A 21,150-nucleotide genomic window follows, 5' to 3' on the forward strand; every position below is an offset into this window, starting at 1 on the left:
CTCTTGAAGGAGCTGTGGGGAGAGTAAATGGCACATTTGATGAAGGAGGGCATTCCAGGCCAGAGGTAGGACATGGGCCGGGGGGGAGTGGTGAGACAGGTGAGGACAAGACACAATGAGAAGATCAGCACCAGAGGAGCCAAGTGTGCAGACTGGGTTATAGGAGAGAAGGGAGGTGAGATAGGAGGTGGCAAGGAAATGGAGAACTTTAAAGCCAGTGGTGGGTGAGGAGTTACATACTAATGTCTATCACCCCTCTGAACCGTAAACTGTGGACAGAGAGCAGGTCTGCCAACTCTGTCATATTTTAGTCTCCCAAGTGCTTTGTACAATGCTCTGTGCATAGTAAATGCTCAGTAAATACCACTGATAGGTTGATGTCTCCATACCTCAGAAAACTCCAGTTGTTGCTCATCCAACTACTTCATCAAATGAAAATTATTTATGAATAGCTTTTTATAACTCAATCAGCTCTCCCTGTTCTACTTTACCTTGCTGGTTTTCTATTACAGCCCTACCCTCATTTCTCTTCTCTAACACCACCTACTCACTGTACCTTTCATTCATTCATTCAGCCAGCCATCCATTCATTCATTCCGTCATTTATTGAGCTCTTATATGCAGAATACTGTACTAAGCCCTTGGGAAAGTACAATACAACAATAAATATCAATCAATCAATCATATTTATTGAGTGCTTACTGTGTGCAAAGCACTGTACTAAGCACTTGGGAAGTCCAAGTTGGCAACATATAGAGACGGTCCCTACCCAACAGTGGGCTCACAGTCTAGAAGGGGGAGACAGAGAACAAAACAAATCAACAAAATAAAATAAATAGAATAGATATGTACAAGTAAAATAAATAAATAAATACAGTAATACATACGTACAAACATACAGGTGCTGTGGGGAAGGGAAGTAGGTAAGGTGAGGGGGATAGAGAGGTGACGGAGGGGGCTCAGTCTGGGAAGGCCTGGAGGAGGTGAGCTGTCAGTAGGGCCTTGAAGGGAGGAAGAGAGCTAGCTTGGCGGATGTGCGGAGGGAGGGCATTCCAGGCCGGGGGGATGACGTGGGCCGGGGGTCGATGGCGGGACAGGCAAGAATGAGGCACGGTGAGGAGATGAGCGGCAGAGGGTGCGGGCTGGGCTGTAGAAGGAGAAAAGGGAGGTGAGGTAGGAGGGAGGGGGTGAGGTGATGGAGAGCCTTGAAGCCGAGGGAGAGGAGTTTTTGCCTGATGTGTAGGTTGATTGGTAGCCACTGGAGACTTTTGAGGAGGGGAGTAACATGCCCAGAGCGTTTCTGGACAAAGACAATCCGGGCAGCGTCGTGAAGTATGGACTGAAGTGGGGAGAGGCAAGAGGATGGGAGATCGGAGAGGAGGCTGATACAGTAGTGACATTTCCTGCCCACAACAGGTTTACAGTCTGGAGGGGAGACTGACATTAATATAAATAAATACAATTATAAATACGTAAAAATTACAGATATGTACTCCATCTCATCTGTCATTGCCAAACCCTTGTCCACAACCTGCTTCTGGCCTCAAACCACAACTGCTTCAAGAGGCCTTCCCCAACTAAGTCCTCATTTCCCCAATTCCCTTTCCCTTCTGTATTACCTATGATTTTAGGTCTGTACCCTTTAAGACTTGATGTATGTCCCACCCTCAGCCCCACAGCACTTATGTACACATCTGTAATTTGTTAAATGTCTATCTTCCCCTCAAGAATGTAAGCCTCTTACGGGCAGGGAATGTACCTACCAACTCTATTGTACTGTGCTCTCCCAAGCACTTAGTACAGTGCTCAACACACAGTAACTGTGCTATAACTACTACTATTGAGTAATGTATTCTTCGACCCAACACCAGCTTGGGCTGGAGGAGTCAACAACCTTCATTGCACTAACTACACTGCCAGAGAAGAAAGGGGAGGATACATGATCTGGACCTAGCCAGTAGCAGCCCTGAGTAGTGCCCAGGCAGTGATACTTGGCATGTTGGGACTGGAGAAACTTCTCCATTCTACCTAGGTAGAGAGTTTCTGTCCCTTTATGGGAGACAGTATCCATCTACTCTGCAGAGTCCCAAGCACTTTTGAAAAGGTTACTCTTCCAAAACATCCCTTTCCCCCTCTTTTCTCTCCTTTTATCATTCTGTTCTGGTAAACCGTATAAACCAATGAGGCCATCACATTGCAGTAGACAAATGCTTACCAAATTTGAAGAAGATGGTTTAGTACTATTATGTAATAGCAAATACTCCAGGTAGGTAGAGTTGCTTCCATGGCTGGTTCTGCATCATTTCATAGGATGGTTCCAATACTTGCTGTGCTTGGGAATAAAAATATCTCCAGATTTGGACCATGAAGCTGCCAGGTATGTTGGGAAAGGATTATTTCTTAATTGCTTGCTTCCTGATACCATCTCATGGAAAAGTCTTTTGGGTTTGTGTATGTATTATATGTGTGAGCACAGATCTGCAAGTGTAAATGGAACAGGTGAATTTGGTAATCGTCCATTTCGGAAATAACACTGCAAAAATATGATTATGCCCTTGGATGTAATATCACACTAAAATCATGAATATCTTTCCACCCTTTGCTTATCTTTTATGATCTTCTGACCTTGGGAAGAGAATTGTTCAGACAGTAATGGAGAAGATGCGTCTTAAAAGAGATGAAATAAAATGATCAATAAAATATGCTTTTCCCTATGTGTCCTTTGCCAACTATTTTTCCATTCCTTTTTCTTAGACTGATCCCTTTATGTGTCAGGGTATTTTTTCACCTACCTTCCCATCCACCCCTTCCCCTGCCCATTGCTAGCGGAGTGATTTTAATAATTATAATTGAAGGAGAAAGGGAGGGAAAAACAATAGTATTTAATGAGTGCTTACTGTGTGTTAAGCATTATATTAAGCATTTGTGATTATATGAGGCAGTCATGGTGTCAATAAATGATATTTGTTGAGCACTTAAAGTGTGAAGAGCATTGTAATGATGGTGATATTTGTTAAGCGCTTACTATGTGTCAAGTACTGTTCTAAGTGCCAAGGAAGATACAGATTCATCAGGTTGGGCACCTTCCCACATGAGGCTCAAGGTCTTAAACCCCATTTTACAGATGAGATAACTGAGGCAAGACAAATTGTGACTTACCCAGAGTAACAGAGCAGACAAGTGGTGGAGCTGGGAACCAGGTCTTTCTGACTTCCAGGCCTGTACTGTATCCACAAGGCCACACTACTTCCTTAACCAAGTGTTTGGGAGAGTACAGTATAATGGAGTGAGACATATCCCTTGGCCACAAGGATCTTACTGTCTAGAGGGAAAGGAAGATAGGGGAAATGGCAGAGTATAAGGTTATGGACAGAAATGTCATGGAGATTGGCATGGGATGAATTTCAAAGAGTTTAAAGGGTACACGTCTAAGTACGTAGGTGTTGCAGAGGGAAGTGCAGATGGCAAATAAAGGATTTTGTGAGGGAAGTTCTTGGAGATCTGATTTTAATAAGGTTTTGAAGGTGAGGACTGTGGTGGTTTTTCAGCTATGAAGTGGGAGGGAGTTCCAGGCCAGAAGGAGGACTTGGGCAAGAGCTTAATGGTAAATTAGATGGGATAGAAAACTACTATCAGCAAGAAATATGCTTGAGATGTTTTTTAAGAATCGGTGATTGTCTGTACTCAGTCATCCACATTCCGGCACACAATATCCTTTATTTTGGGGGGATCCCATAAAGCTGAGAAGCCTTGGGCCCTTCCAGGTCATGGTGCAAGCTGGTAATCAGGTCCTGTTACCATAAAGTGAGTTTCACAGTTACAAGGAGAGGAATGAGGCATTTGAAATCTGGAGATTCACAATTACAAAGATGTAAATGTCAAAGCTTAGAACACAGCATGTGTTTAACAGATACAGTTACTATGTTAATATCTTTAAATGGCAATATTAAGTCTTTGTGTACCAAAGATTTTATTTTGAGTGGTTTTCTACAAAAATCACACTTCCCAGACTGTTCAGCTCTTACTATCTGCTAAGCACTGTTCTAAGCACTGGGGTACCTCAGTTTAGACACAGTCCCTGTTCCCCATGGGCCTCATAACTCTTAATCCCCATTTTACAGTTGAGGTAACTGAGGCCTCCTCCCACCCACTAACAGTGGGACCCATTAAGATTCAGTGCTGGGTCCCCTTCTATTCTCCACCTTCACCCACTCCCTTGGAGAACTCATTCGTTCCCATGGCTTCAACTTCCACCTGTATATGGATGACACTGGATGACACCCAAATCTACATCTCCAGCCCTGATCTCTTTCCCTCTCTGCAGTCTCCCACTTCCTCCTGCCTTCAAAACATCTCTAGTTGGATGTCTTCCCATCATCTCAACTTAACATGACCAAAAGAGAACTCCTGATCTTCCCTTCCAAACCCTGTCCTCCCTGTGACTTTCCCATCACCGTAGCAGCACCACCATCCTTCCCTCTCTCACAAGCCCATAAATTAGGTGTTATCCTTGACTCCTCTCTCCCATTCAACCCACATTGGCAATCCATCACTAAACCCTGTCGGTCCCACCTTCACAACATCACTAAAATCCACCCTTTCCTCTCCATCCAAACTGTTACCTTGTTAATACAATCACTCTTCCTATCCTGCCTGAATTACTGCATCAGCCTCCTTGCCAACCTTCCAGCCTCCTGCCTCTACCCACTCAGTGCCTCTACCCACTCAGTGGGTTCATAACCCACTCAGCTGCCCAGATCATTTTTCTACAAAAACATTGAGGACTTATCACTCCACCCTCAAAATACTCCAGTAGTTATCCATCCACATATGCATCAAACAAAAACTCCTCTCTGTTGACTTCAAAGCACTCCATTACCTTGCCCTCTCCCACCTCACCAAGCTACTCTCCTACTACAACCCAGGCCACATGCTGCACCTCTCTAATGCTTACCTTTTTACCTTGCTGCAATCTTGTCTATCTTGCTTCCAACCTCTCATCCATGTCCTGCCTCTGGCCTGGAATGCCCTCACTCCTCAAATCTGACAGACAGTTGCTCTCCCCCCACACTTCAAAGCTTTATTGAAAGCACATCTTCTTCAGGAGACCTTCCCTGACTGAGGAGGCCCCTGCCCTTCCTGATCTCCCATTCCTTTCTATGTTGCCCTGACTTGTTCCCGTTGTTCTTCCCCCACTTCCCAGCCCCACAGCACTTATGTACATATGTAAATGTATATGTACAGGAAGGAGTGTGGCTTAGTGGAATGAGTACAGGCTTGGAAATCACAATTGTGGGTTCTAATCCTGCCTCCACCACTTGTCAGCTGTGTGACTTTGGGCAAGTCACAACTTCTCTGTGCCACAGTTACCTCACTGTAAAATGGGAATTAAGACTGTGAGCCCTACATGGGACAACATGATAACCCTGTATCTACTCCAGTGCTTAGAATAGTGTTTGGCACATAGTAAGCACTTAACAAATACCATCATCATCAGTATTGTCTGTAATTTATTTATATTCATGTCTGTCTCCTCTCTTAAGACTGTAAGCTTGTCGTGGGCAGGGAATGTATCCTTTCATTATATCATACTCTCCCAAGCGCTTAGTACAGTGCTCTGCACATAGCAGGTGTTCATTAAATTCATTCATTCATTCAATCGTATTTATTGAGCACTTACTGTGTGCAGAGCACTGTACTAAACGCTTGGGAAGTACAAGTCCTCAACATATAGAGACGGTCCCTACCCAACAATGGGCTCACAATCTAGAACAGGGAGACACGACAAAACAAAACATGTAGACAGGTGTCAAAATCGTCAGAACAAATAGAATTATAGCTATATGCACATCATTAACAAAATAAATTGGATAGTAAATATGTATAAGTAAAATAGAGTAATAAATCTGTACCAATATACACTAGTGCTGTGGGGAGGGGAAGGAGGTGGGGGGGGGGGGGATGTGGAGGAGGAGAGGAACCACAAAATGGAAGGATTTCAACATTTGTCAACATTTATGAAAATCAGCCATTAAACATGAGCGTTTGATGGAGAAGCAACATTGCCAATATTATTGAATGAACAAACGAATACATAAAAGGATGAATGAATTTGTGACTTGCCCAATACATAAATATAAGTGATACAAATGAGCTCAAGGGTGAGTGTAGGACAATTGTGACTTAGAAAATTAGAGTTCTTGAAGGAAATACAATTTCAGGAAAGTTTTCAGATGTGAAGAGCTCTGATCCTGAAAAGGGAGGGAGTATTGGCATTAAAAATGGAACAGGAAACTATCCAGTTGCAGAAGTGAAATGAACAAGGCACACAAAGGAAATTAATTTTAGTCCAGGATGTAGCTGAAAAAGGGAACTGAGAACTTCCCAAGCACTTTGTATAGTGTTCTGTACACAGTAAGCACTCAATAAATGAGAAGCAGCATGGCTCAGTGGAAAGAGTGTGGGCTTTGGAATCAGAGGTCATGGGTTCAAACCCCACTCCGCCACTTGTCAGCTGTGTGACCTTGGGCATGTCACTTAACTTATCTGTGCCTCAGTTACCTCGTCTGTAAAATGGGGATTAAGACTGAGCCTCACATGGGACAACCTGATCATCTTGTATCCTCCCCAGTGCTTAGAACTGTGCTTTGCACATAATAAGCACCTAACAAATGCCATCATTCTTATCATTACTAATAATAAATACAGTTGAATGAATGAAAGAATGAGTGAAAACAGAACAACTCATCTTCCCATCCAATCCCTCTCCTAGACTTTTCCATCACTGTAGGTAACACTGTCAGCCTCCCTGTCTCAAACGAAATAGTGTGGCCGTGGATAGAGCACAGGTCTGGGAGTCAGAGGGACCTGAATTTTAATCCCAGCTCTGCTCCTTGTCTGCTTTGTGACTTTGGGCAAGTCACAACTTCCCTGTTCATTAGTTGTCTTCTGTAAAATGGGAATTAAGACTGTGAGCCCCTTGTAGCACATGGACTGTGTCCAACCTGAACCTCTTGTATCTACCCCAGTGCTTAGTATACTACCTGACACATTAGTAAGTACTTAAAAAAACAGAGTAGCAGTATAATGTAGTGGCTAGAGTAGGGGTTTGGGAGTTAGAAAGTCATGGTTTCTAATCCTGGTTAAACCACTTTTCTGCTCTGTGACTTTGGGCAAGTCATTTTACTTCTCTGAGCCTCAGTTACCTCATCTGTGAAATGGGGATTGAGACTGTGAGCCCCACACTGGACAGGGAGTGTGTCCAACAAGATTTCCTTATATCTGTCCCAGAACTCAGTGCAATGCCTGGCACATAGGAAATGATTAACAAGTGCTATAATTAGTATTATTACTAAATAAAGAGTGACAAACCATCATCATCATCATCAATCGTATTTATTGAGCGCTTTCTATGTGCAGAGCACTGTACTAAGCACTTGGGAAGTACAAATTGGCAACATATAGAGACAGTCCCTACCCAACAGTGGGCTCACTGTCTAAAAGGGGGGAGACAGAGAACAAAACCAAACATACTAACAAAATAAAATAAATAGACTAGATATGTTCAAGTAAAATAAATAAATAAATAGAGTAACAAATATGTACAAACATATATACATATATACAGGTGCAGTGGGGAAGGGAAGGAGGTAAGATAGGAATGGAGAGGGGGACGAGGGGGAGAAGAAGGAAAGGGCTCAGTCTGGGAAGGCCTCCTGGAGGAGGTGAGCTCTCAGTAGGGCCTTGAAGGGAAGAAGAGAGCTAGCTTGGCGGATGAGCAGAGGGAGGGCATTCCAGGCCCGGGGGAGGACGTGGGCCAGGGGTTGATGGCGGGACAGGCGAGAACGAGGCACGGTGAGGACATTAGCGGCAGAGGAGCGGAGAGTGCGGGCTGGGCTGTAGAAGGAGAGAAGGGAGGTGAGGTAGGAGGGGGCGAGGTGATGGACAGCCTTGAAGCCCAGGGTGAGGAGTTTCTGCCTGATGCGCAGATTGATTGGTAGCCACTGGAGATTTTTGAGGAGGGGAGTAATATGCCCAGAGCGTTTCTGGACAAAGATAATCCGGGCAGCAGCATGAAGTATGGATTGAAGTGGAGAGAGACACGAGGATGGGAGATCAGAGAGAAGGCTGATGCAGTAGTCCAGATGGGATAGGATGAGAGCTTGAACGAGCAGGGTAGCGGTATGGATGGAGAGGAAAGGGCGGATCTTGGCAATGTTGCGGAGCTGAGACCGGCAGGTTTTGGTGACGGCTTGGACGTGAGGGGTGAATGAGAGAGCAGAGTCGAGGATGACACCAAGTTTGCGGGCTTGTGAGACGGGAAGGATGGTAGTGCCGTCAACAGAGATGGGAAAGTCAGGGAGAGGACAAGGTTTGGGAGGGAAGACAAGTTGTTCAGTCTTCGACATGTTGAGCTTTAGGTGGCGGGCAGACATCCAGATGGAGATGTCCTGAAGGCAGGAGGAGATGCGGGCCTGGAGAGAGGGGGAGAGAGCCGGGGCAGAGATGTAGATCTGGGTGTCATCAGCGCAGAGATGATAGTTGAAGCCGTGGGAGTGAATGAGGTCACCAAGAGAGTGCGTGTAGATCAAGAACAGAAGGGGACCAAGCACTGAACCTTGGGGAACCCCCACAGTGAGAGAATGGGAGGGGGAGGAGGAGCCTGCAAAAGAGACTGAGAAAGAACGACCGGAGAGGTAAGAGGAGAACCAGGAGAGGACGGAGTCTGTGAAGCCAAGGTCAGATAGCGTGTTGAGGAGAAGGGGGTGGTCCACAGTGTCAAAGGCAGCTGAGAGGTCGAGGAGGATTAGGACAGAGTAGGAGCCGTTGGATTTGGCAAGCAGGAGGTCATGTGTGACCTTTGAGAGGGCAGTTTCCATGGAATGTAGGGGACGGAAGCCAGACTGGAGGGGGTCGAGGAGAGAGTTGGTGCTGAGGGATTCTAGGCAGCGCGTGTAGACAACTCGTTCAAGGAGTTTGGAAAGGAATGGTAGGAGGGATATGGGGTGCTAACTAGAAAGTGAGGTGGGGTCAAGAGAGGGTTTTTTTAGGATGGGAGAGACATGGGCATGTTTGAAGGCAGAGGGGAAGGAACCAGTGGAGAGTGAGCGGTTGAAGATGGAAGTTAAGGAGGGGAGAAGGGATGGAGCGAGAGATTTCATGAGATGAGAGGGAATGGGGTCCGAAGCACAGGTGGCCGGAGTAGCACTTGAGAGGAGGGAGGAGAGCTCTTTTGAGGATACTGCTGGGAAGGATGGGAGAGTAGCAGAGAGTGTTGAGAGCCGGGGGGTTGGAGAAGGGGGGAAGAGACTTTGGGGAGGTCGGACCTGATGGTTTTAATTTCGTTAATGAAGTAGGAGGCCAGATCGTTGAGGGTGAGGGAAGGAGGAGGGGGAGGAACCGGGGGCCTGAGAAGGGAGTTGAATGTACGGAAGAGCTGGCGGGGGTGATGGGCATGGGTGTCAATAAGGGAGGAGAAATAGTTTTGTCTGGCAGAAGAGAGGGCTGAGTTAAGGCAGGAAAGGATAAACTTGAAGTGAACGAGGTTGGCATGGTGTTTAGACTTTCGCCAGCAGCGTTCGGCAGCTCAAGCATAAGAGCGAAGGAGGCGGACAGTGGCAGTGATCCAGGGCTGTGGGTTAGTGGTGCGAGAGTGGCGAAGGGAAAGGGGAGCGAGTGAGTCTAGCTGAGTAGAAAGGGTAGAGTTGAGAGCAATAATCTGATCATCAAGACTGGGCAGAGAGGAGAGGGCGGCGAGGTGGGGTGTGAGGCGCTCCGAAAGATGCGTGGGGTCCAGAGAGCGGAGATCTCTGGAGGGAGTAATATGGATTTACAGGGGAAAGGAGTGTGAATGAGGAGGCAGGTGAGAAGATTATGATAGAGGGATTTCAGAGTTGGTGAGTGTGGACACAGTGCAGCGGTAGGAGATGATGAGGTCAAGGGTATGACCAAGTTGGTGAGTGGGTGAGGTTGGGTGGAGGAAGAGGTTGGCAGCATCAAGGAGAGATAGAAGGCGGGCGGCAGAGGAGTCTTTAGGGATATCCATGTGGGTATTGAAGTCTCCGAGGATCAGAGTGGGCATGGAGAAGGAGAGAAGGAAGGTGAGAAAGGTGTCAAAGTCGTTAAAGAAGTTGGAAGTGGGGCCGGGAGGGCGGTAGGATGACGGCTACAAGAATCTGGAAGGGGTGGTAGAGGCGAATAATGTGGGCTTCAAAGGAAGGGAAGGAAAGGGAAGGGGGAGGAGGGATAGTGAAAGCGACATTGGGGGGCGAGAAGGAAACCGACACCTCCTCCTTTTCCGGTGAGTCTGGGGGAGTGGGAGAACAAGTCTGGGCGATGGGAAAGGAGAACTGGGATAGGGTGGGGGCGGGGAAAAGGGGAGGGAGGGGGCCGGGAGGGAGGAGCGGAGGACTGGCAATGGTACAGAGGAATCCTCGGTAGGGGGTGAGGGGGAGTGGTCTTGGTGGGGGAGAGGGAGGGAAAAAGCTGGGTGGGAGAGGGGAAGGGGAAGGTGAGGAATGGGAATGGCAGTTGGGAGCAAGGGAATTGAGAGTCTATGGCGGTGCTCTGAGGAGAGGCCTAATAAGTGCCAGGCACTGCACTAAGCGTTGGGGAGGCTATAAGTAGCATAATGATGGTATTCCTAGGTGCCAGGCACTGTACTAAGCGCTGGGGTGACTCTACCTATCATAATGATCGTATTTGTTGGACGCCTAATAGGTGCCAGCCACTGTACTAAGCATTGGGGAAGATATAAATAGCATAACGATGGTCTTACTAGGTGCCAGGCTCTGTATTATGCACTGGGGTGACTACTTACAATGATCATATTTGTTGGGTGCCTAATAAGTGCCAGCCACTGTACTAAGCGTTGGAGAGGATATAAGTAGCATAATGATGGTCTTATGATGTGCTAGGCACTGTACTAAGCGCTGGGGTGACTCTACTTATCATAATGATTGTATTTGTTGGGCACCTAATGGGTGCCAGGCACTGTACTATGTGTTGGAGAGGATATAAGTAGCATAATGACGGTCTTACTGGGTGCCAGGAACTGTACTAAGCGCTGGGGTGACTCTACTTATAATGATCGTATTTGTTGGGCACCTAATAGGTGCCAGGCACTGTACTAAGCACTGGGGAGGATATAAGTAGCATAATGATGGTCTTCCTAGGTGCCAGGCACTGTACTAAGCGTTGGGGAGGATATAAGTAGCATAATGATGGTTTTACTAGTTGGCAGGCACTGTACTAAGCGCTGGGGTGACTCTACTTGTAATGATGGCATTTGTTGAGTGCCTAATAAGTGCCAGGCACTGTACTAAGCATTGGGGAGGATATAAGTAGCATAATGATGGTCTTCCTAGGTGCCAGGCACTGTTCTAAGCGTTGGGGAGGATATAAGTAGCATAATGATGGTCTTCCTAGGTGCCAGGCACTGTACTAAGCGTTGGGGAGGATATAAGTAGCATAATGATGGTTTTACTAGGTGCCAGGCACTGTACTAAGCGCTGGGGTGACTCTAATCATAATGATCGTATTTGTTGGGCGCCTAATAAGTGCCAGGCACTGTACTAAGCGTTGGGGAGGATATAAGTAGCATAACGATGGTCTTACTAGGTGCCAGGCACTGTACTAAGCACTGGGGTGGGTGACTCTACTTATCATAATGATGGTATTTGTTGGGCGCCTAATAAGTGTCAGGCACTGTACTAAGCGCTGGGGGGGGGGGAGGAATATAAATTGCATAATGATGATCTTACTAGTTCGTGAGAACAAAACCAAACATATCAACAAAATAGAATAAATATGTACAAATAAAATAGAGTAATAAATATGTACAAACATATATACATATATACACATATATAAATATGTACAGTTATATACATATAACTGGGCCTCAGTTCCCTCCTCTGTCAAGTGGGGATGAAGCCTGTGAGCCCCCCGGGGGACCACCTCATCCCCTCGTAACCTCCCCAGCGCTTAGAACAGTGCTCGGCATGTAGTAAGCGCTTCACAAATGCCATCATCATTATTATTACTACTATAGTAAGCGCTTAACAACTACCATCATTACTATTATTATTATTTATTGAGCGCTTCCAGTGTGCGGAGCACTGTACTAAGCGCTGGGGAAGTCCAAATCAGCAACATATAGAGACGCCGCCTACCCACCAGCGGGCTCACGGTCTAGAAGGGGGAATAATAATAATAATGATTATTATTATTATTATTATCATTATTGTTATTATTATTATTATTATTATTAGTTCCCTCATCTGTAAAATGGGGTTGAAAACTGTGAGCCCCCCGGGGGACCACCTCATCACCCTGTATTCCCCCAGCGCTTAGAACAGTGCTTGGCACATAGTAAGCGCTTCACAAATGCCATCATCGTTATTATTATCACTATTATTATTATATTATAATTATCACTATTATTATATTATCATTATTATATGATATTATTATTATACTATAGTAAGCGCTTAACAACCACCATCATGACTATTATTATTATTTATTGAGCGCTTCCATCATCATCATCATCAATCGTACTTATTGAGCCCACTGTTGGGTAGGGACTGTCTCTATGTGTTGCCAATTTGTACTTCCCAAGCGCTTAGTACAGTGCTCTGCACATAGTAAGCGCTCAATAAATACGATTGATTGATTGATTGCAGAGCACTGTACTAAGCGCTCGGGAAGTCCAAGTCGGCAACATCTAGAGACGCCGCCTCCCCACCAGCGGGCTCCTGATCTAGAAGGGGGAATTATTATTATTATCATTATTATTATTATTGTCATTATTATTATTATTAGTTCCCTCATCTGTAAAATGGGGTTGAAAACTGTGAGCCCCCCGGGGGACCGCCTCATCACCTTGTCTCTCCCCCAGCGCTCAGAACAGTGCTCGGCACATAGTAAGCGCTTCACAAATGCCATCATCATCATCATTATTACTACTATAGTAAGCGCTTAACAACCACCATCATTACTATTATTATTATTTATTGAGCGCTTCCAGTGTGCAGAGCACTGTACTAAGCGCTGGGGAAGTCCAAATTATTATTATTATTAGTTCCCTCATCTGTAAAATGGGGTTGAAAACTGTGAGCCCCCCCCGTGGGACAAACTCATCACCTTGTATCCTCCCTGGCGCTTAGAACAGCGTTTGGCATGTAGTAAGCGCTTAACAAATACCATTATTATTGTTACTATTATTATTATATTCTATTATTATTATTATCATTACTATAGTAAGCGCTTAACAACCACCATCATGACTATTATTATTATTTATTGAGCGCTTCCAGTGTGTGGAGTGCCGTACTAAGCACTGGGGAAGTCCAAATCGGCAACATATAGAGAGGCCGCCTACCCACCAGCGGGCTCACGGTCTAGAAGGGGGAATTATTATTATTATTATTATTATTATTATTATTATTATTATTATTGTTGTTGTTGTTGTTGTTGTTTTATTATTATTATTATCATTATCATTATTGTTATTATTATTATTATTATTAGTTCCCTCATCTGTAAAATGGGCTTGAAAACTGTGAGCCCCTTGGGGGACCACCTCATCACCTCGTCTCTCCCCCAGCGCTTAGAACAGCGCTCGGCACATAGTAAGCGCTTCACAAATGCCATCATCATCATTATGATTACTATTATTATTATATTATAATAATCACTTTTATAATATCATTATCTATGATATTATTATTATACTATAGTAAGCGCTTAACAACCACCATCATGACTATTATTATTATTATTTATTGAGCGCTTCCATCATCATCGTCATCAATCGTACTTATTGAGCGCTAACAACTACCATCTTTACTATTATTATTCTTTATTGAGCGCTTCCAGTGTGCGGAGCGCTGTACTAAGCGCTGGGGAAGTCCAAATCGGCAACATCTAGAGAGGCCGCCTCCCCACCAGCGGGCTCACGGTCTAGAAGGGGCAATTATTATTATTAGTCGCCTCAGTTCCCTCATCTGTAAAATGGGGATGAAAACTGTGAGTCCCCGGGGAATTATCATTAGTATTATTAGTTACCTCAGTTCCCTCATCTGTAAAATGGGGATGAAAACCGTGAGCCCCCCGGGGGACCACCTCATCACCTTGTAACCTCCCCGGCGCTTAGAACAGTGCTTGGCACATAGTAAGCGCTTGACAAATGCCATCATCGTCATTATTATCACTATTATTATTATATTATAATTACCACTATTGTTATATTATCATCATTATATGATATTATTATTGTACTATAGTAAGCGCTTAACAACCACCATCATGACTATTATTATTATTATTCATTGAGCACTTCCATCATCGTCGTCATCAATCGTACTTATTGAGTGCTAACAACCACCATCTTTACTATTATTATTATTTATTGAGTGCTTCCAGTGTGCGGAGCACTGTACTAAGCGCTGGGGAAGTCCAAATCGGCAACATCTAGAGACGCCGCCTACCCACCAGCGGGCTCATGGTCTAGAAGGGGCAATTATTATTATTATTATCATTATCATTATTGTTATTATTATTAGTTCCCTCATCTGTAAAATGGGCTTGAAAACTGAGAGCCCCCCGGGGAACAACCTCATCACCTCGTCTCTCCCCCAGCGCTTAGAACAGTGCTTGGCACATAGTAAGCGCTTGACAAATGCCATCATCATTATTATTATTGATATTATTATTATACTATAGTAAGCGCTTAACAACCACCATCATGACTATTATTATTATTTATTGAGTGCTTCCATCATCATCAATCGTATTTATTGAGCGCTTCCAGTGTGCAGAGCACTGTACTAAGCGCTGGGGAAGTCCAAATCGGCAACGTGTAGAGAGGCCGCCTACCCACCAGCGAGCGGGCTCACGGTCTAGAAGGGGGAATTATTATTATTATTATTATTATTATTATTATTATTATTTTATTATTATTATCATTATCATTATTGTTATTATTATTATTATTAGTTCCCTCATCTGTAAAATGGGCTTGAAAACTGTGAGCCCCCCGGGGGACCACCTCATCACCTCGTCTCTCCCCCAGCGCTTAGAACAGCGCTCGGCACATAGTAAGCGCTTCACAAATGCCATCATCATCACCATCATTATTATTATTATATTATAATTAATACCATTATTATATTATTATTATTATTACTATAGTAAGCCCTTAACAACCACCATCATTGCTATTATTATTATTTATTGAGCGCTTCCAGTGTGCGGAGCGCCGTACTAAGCGCTGGGGAAGTCCAAATCGGCAACATCTAGAGACGGTCCCTACCCAACAAGTGGGCTCACGGTCTAGAAGGGGGAATAATAATAATAATAATAAAGAAGGGGGAATTATTATTATTATTATTATTATTATTATTATTGCTATCATTAGTTCCCTCATCTGTAAAATGGGGTTGAAAACTGTGAGCCCCCCGGGGGACCGCCTCATCACCCTGTATCTCCCCCAGCACTTAGAACAGTGCTTGGCACATAGTAATTTAGTAGTGTTATAATTATATTATTGTATTATTATTATTACTATAGTAAGCCACCATCATGATTATTATTTATTGAGCGCTTCCAGTGTGCAGAGCACTGTACTAAGCGCTCGGGAAGTCCAAATCGGCAACATAGAGAGAGGCTGCCTACCCACCAGCGGGCTCACGGTCTAGAAGGGGGAATTATTATTATTATTATTATTATTATTATTATTGTTATTGTTTTATTATTATAATTATTACCATTATTGTTATTATTATTATTATTATTAGTTCCCTCATCTGTAAAATAGCGTTGAAAACTGTGATCCCCCCGGGGGACCACCTCATCACCTTGTAACCTCCCCGGCGCTTAGAACAGCGCTTGGCACATACTAAGCGCTTCACAAATGCCATCATCATCATTACGATTACTATTATTATTATAGTATAATTACCGCTACTGTTATATTATCATCATTATATGATATTATTATTACTACTATAGTAAGCGCTCAACAACCACCATCATGACTATTATTATCATTATTCACTGAGCGCTTCCATCATCGTCGTCATCAATCGTACTTATTGAGCGCTAACAACCACCATCTTTGCTGTTATTATTATTTATTGAGCGCTTCCAGTGTGCAGAGCGCTGTACTAAGCGCTTGGGAAGTCCAAATCGGCAACATAGAGAGACGCCGCCTACCCACCAGCGGGCTCACGGTCTAGAAGGGGCAATTATTATTATTAGTCGCCTCAGTTCCCTCATCTGTAAAATGGGGATGAAAACTGTGAGTCCCCGGGGAATTATCACTAGTATTATTAGTTGCCTCAGTTCCCTCATCTGTAAAATGGGGATGAAGACCGTGAGCCCCCCGGGGGACCACCTCATCACCTTGTAACCTCCCCGGCGGTTAGAACAGTGCTTGGCACATACTAAGCGCTTCACAAATGCCATCATCATCATTATTATTACTATTATTGTTATAATGATTACTATTATTATTATATTATTATTATTATTATTACTATAGTAAGCGCTTAACAACCACCATCATTACTATTATTATTATTTATTGAGCGCTTCCAGTGTGCGGAGCGCCGTACTAAGCGCTGGGGAAGTCCAAATCGGCAACATCTAGAGACGGTCCCTACCCAACAAGTGGGCTCACGGTCTAGAAGGGGGAATAATAATAATAATAATAAAGAAGGGGGAATTATTATTATTATTATTATTATTATTATCATTAGTTCCCTCATCTGTAAAATGGGGTTGAAAACTGTGAGCCCCCCGGGGGACCGCCTCATCACCCTGTATCTCCCCCAGCACTTAGAACAGTGCTTGGCACATAGTAATTTAGTAGTGTTATAATTATATTATTGTATTATTACTATTACTATAGTAAGCGCTTAACAACCACCATCATGATTATTATTTATTGAGCGCTTCCAGTGTGCAGAGCACTGTACTAAGCACTCGGGAAGTCCAAATCGGCAACATAGAGAGAGGCTGCCTACCCACCAGCGGGCTCACGGTCTAGAAGGGGGGAATTATTATTATTATTATTATTATTATTATTATTGTTATTATTATTATTATTATTTTATTATTATAATTATTACCATTATTGTTATTATTATTATTATTATTAGTTCCCTCATCTGTAAAATAGCGTTGAAAACTGTGATCCCCCCGGGGGACCACCTCATCACCTTGTAACCTCCCCGGCGCTTAGAACAGCGCTTGGCACATACTAAGCGCTTCACAAATGCCATCATCATCATTACGATTACTATTATTATTATAGTATAATTACCGCTACTGTTATATTATCATCATTATATGATATTATTATTGTACTATAGTAAGCGCTCAACAACCACCATCATGACTGTTATTATCATTATTCATTGAGCGCTTCCGTCATCGTCGTCATCAATCGTACTTATTGAGCGCTAATAACCACCATCTTTGCTGTTATTATTATTTATTGAGCGCTTCCAGTGTGCAGAGCGCTGTACTAAGCGCTTGGGAAGTCCAAATTGGCAACATAGAGAGACGCCGCCTCCCCACCAGCGGGCTCACGGTCTAGAAGGGGCAATTATTATTATTATTATTAGTCGCCTCAGTTCCCTCATCTGTAAAATGGGGATGAAAACTGTGAGTCCCCGGGGAATTATCATTAGTATTATTAGTTGCCTCAGTTCCCTCATCTGTAAAATGGGGATGAAGACCGTGAGCCCCCCGGGGGACCACCTCATCACCTTGTAACCTCCCCGGCGCTTAGAACAGTGCTTGGCACATAGTAAGCGCTTGGCAAATGCCATCATCATCATCATTATTATTACTATTATTGTTATAATGATTACTATTATTATTATATTATTATTATTATTATTACTATAGTAAGCGCTTAACAACCACCATCATTACTATTATTATTATTTATTGAGCGCTTCCAGTGTGCGGAGCGCCGTACTAAGCGCTGGGGAAGTCCAAATCGGCAACATCTAGAGACGGTCCCTACCCAACAAGTGGGCTCACGGTCTAGAAGGGGGAATAATAATAATAATAATAAAGAAGGGGGAATTATTATTATTATTATTATTATTATTATCATTAGTTCCCTCATCTGTAAAATGGGGTTGAAAACTGTGAGCCCCCCGGGGGACCGCCTCATCACCCTGTATCTCCCCCAGCACTTAGAACAGTGCTTGGCACATAGTAATTTAGTAGTGTTATAATTATATTATTGTATTATTATTATTACTATAGTAAGCGCTTAACAACCACCATCATGATTATTATTTATTGAGCGCTTCCAGTGTGCAGAGCACTGTACTAAGCGCTCGGGAAGTCCAAATCGGCAACATAGAGAGAGGCTGCCTACCCACCAGCGGGCTCACGGTCTAGAAGGGGGAATTATTATTATTATTATTATTGTTGTTGTTATTATTATTATTATTTTATTATTATAATTATTACCATTGTTGTTATTATTATTATTATTATTAGTTCCCTCATCTGTAAAATAGCGTTGAAAACTGTGATTCCCCCCGGGGGACCACCTCATCACCTTGTAACCTCCCCGGCGCTTAGAACAGCGCTTGGCACATACTAAGCGCTTCACAAATGCCATCATCATCATTACGATTACTATTATTATTATAGTATAATTACCGCTACTGTTATATTATCATCATTATATGATATTATTATTGTACTATAGTAAGCGCTCAACAACCACCATCATGACTGTTATTATCATTATTCACTGAGCGCTTCCATCATCGTCGTCATCAATCGTACTTGTTGAGCGCTAACAACCACCATCTTTGCTGTTATTATTATTTATTGAGCGCTTCCAGTGTGCAGAGCGCTGTACTAAGCGCTCGGGAAGTCCAGATCGGCAACATAGAGAGATGCTTCCTACCCACCAGCGGGCTCACGGTCAATCCAGCGGTGTGCGCCCTGGAAGCGCCCAACAAAGAGGACCGAATGGGTGAGCGGACACTGTACTGAGCGCCCCTTTCTCCCTCCCTAGGCCGGTCCCCCGGGCCGTTGGAGAAGCCCCGCTTCCCCGGGCGGGAGACGCCGTCGTCAGGCCCCGCTCTGGTCCTGGCCGAGGACGGGGCCCGCGTCCCCTTCGCCATCGACCGCTACCTTCGGGGCTACCAGCGAGACGGCGCCCGCTTCCTCTACGGCCACTACGCCCGCGGCCGGGGCTGTGTACTGGGCGACGACATGGGCCTGGGCAAGACCATCCAGGTGGGGCCCGCCGCGGTCCGTCCGTCGGCCGCGCTTATTGAGCGCTCCCTGCGTGCGGGGCGCTGTGCTAAGCGCTCGGGAAGTCCTCCAGGTCGGCAACGTCGAGAGACGGTCCCGACCCGACGGCGGGCGCTCAGTCTAGAAGCCAATTTGTTGCCAATTTGTCCTTCCCAAGCGCTTAGTACAGTGTAGTAAGCGCTCAGTAAATACGATTGATGATGACGATAGAAGCGGGAGACAGGCGACGAAGCCAAACGTAGTGACAGAATCAAATAAATAGAATGGGTAGGTACAAATAAAATAAATAGAGTGATAAATCCATACAAACATATATCCATATATACAGGTGCTGGGGGGAGGGGAAGGAGGTAATCAGTCAATCAATTAAGCGCTCAATAAATGCGATTGATTGATTGATTGAGCGCATCCTGTGTCGTAAGCGCTCACTAAATACGATTGATTGATTTATTGAGCGCTAAATCCGTACAAACATATGTCCATATAGACAGGTGCTGGGGGGAAGGGAAGGAGGTAATCAATCAATCAATCAATCGTATTTATTGAGCGCAAGCGCTCAATAAATACGATTGATTGATTGATTGAGCGCTTCCTGTGTGGTCAGCGCTCAATAAATACGATTGATTGATTTATTGAGCGCTAAATCCGTACAAACATGTGTCCATATAGACAGGTGCTGGGGGGAAGGGAAGGAGGTAATCAATCCATCAGTCGTCTTTATTGAGCGCTTCCTGTGTGCAGAGCGCTGTACTAAGCGCTCGGGAAGTCCAAGTCGGCAACGTATAGAGACGGTCCCGACCCAACGGGGGGCTCACAGTCTAGAATAATAGTAATAGTAATAATAGTAATAGTAATAATAATAATAATAATGGCCTTTGTTCAGCGCTTACTATGTGCCCAGCACTGTTCTAAGCGCTGGGGAGGGTACAAGGTGATCGGGTTGTCCCCCGGGGGGCTCCCGGTCTTCATCCCCATTTGACAGATGAGGTCACTGAGGCTCAGAGAAGGGCCCGAGGTCACACAGCTGACATGGGGTGGGGCCGGGATCCGAACCCAGGACCTCGGACTCCAAAGCCCGGGCTCTTTCCACCGAGCCGCGCTGCTTCTCTAGAAGGGGGAGGCAGGGAACCAAACATAGTAACGAAATAAAATAAATAGAATGAATATGTACAAATAAAATCAATAAATAGAGTAATCAATCCGTACAAACATATATCCATATATACAGGTGCTGGGGGGAAGGGAAGGAGGTAATCAATCAATCAATCAATCGTATTTATTGAGCGCAAGCGCTCAATAAATACGATTGATTGATTGATTGAGCGCTTCCTGTGTGGTAAGCGCTCACTAAATACGATTGATTGATTTATTGAGCGCTAAATCCGTACAAACATATATTCATATAGACAGGTGCTGGGGGGGAAGGGAAGGAGGTAATCAATCAATCAATCGTATTTATTGAGCGCTCAATAAATACGATTGATTGATTGATTGAGCGCTTCCTGTGTGGTAAGCGCTCACTAAATACGATTGATTGATTTATTGAGCGCTAAATCCGTACAAACATATATTCATATAGACAGGTGCTGGGGGGAAGGGAAGGAGGTAATCAATCAATCAATCAATTGTATTTATTGAGCGCTTGCGCTCCTGTGTGGCAAGCGCTCAATAAGTACGACTGATTGATTTATTGAGCGCTTCCTGTGTGCGGGGCGCTGGACTAAGCGCTTGGGAAGTCCAAGTTGGCAACGTCTAGAGACGGTCCCGACCCAACGGCGGGCGCTCAGTCTAGTAGCGGGAGACAGAGGACGAAACCAAACATATTAACAAAATCAAATAAATAGAATAGAT

At 44.4% G+C, this 21,150-nt stretch overlaps 1 protein-coding gene across 1 annotated transcript in view; it reads left to right on the plus strand.

Moving 5' to 3' along the window:
* Positions 1–2,364: 2,364 nt before the first annotated feature.
* The window catches only part of ERCC6L2 (ERCC excision repair 6 like 2), a 128,282-nt gene continuing 109,496 nt past the window's right edge, over positions 2,365–21,150 (plus strand). The window contains exons 1-2 of the mRNA XM_038768136.1: positions 2,365–2,377; positions 19,058–19,281. Coding sequence (XP_038624064.1) covers positions 2,365–2,377; positions 19,058–19,281 — 237 coding nt within the window. The remainder of the gene's footprint in view (positions 2,378–19,057; positions 19,282–21,150) is intronic.

The sequence above is a fragment of the Tachyglossus aculeatus genome, chromosome Y3 (genome assembly GCF_015852505.1).
Source record: "Tachyglossus aculeatus isolate mTacAcu1 chromosome Y3, mTacAcu1.pri, whole genome shotgun sequence".
Classification (NCBI taxonomy): Eukaryota; Metazoa; Chordata; class Mammalia; order Monotremata; family Tachyglossidae; genus Tachyglossus; species Tachyglossus aculeatus.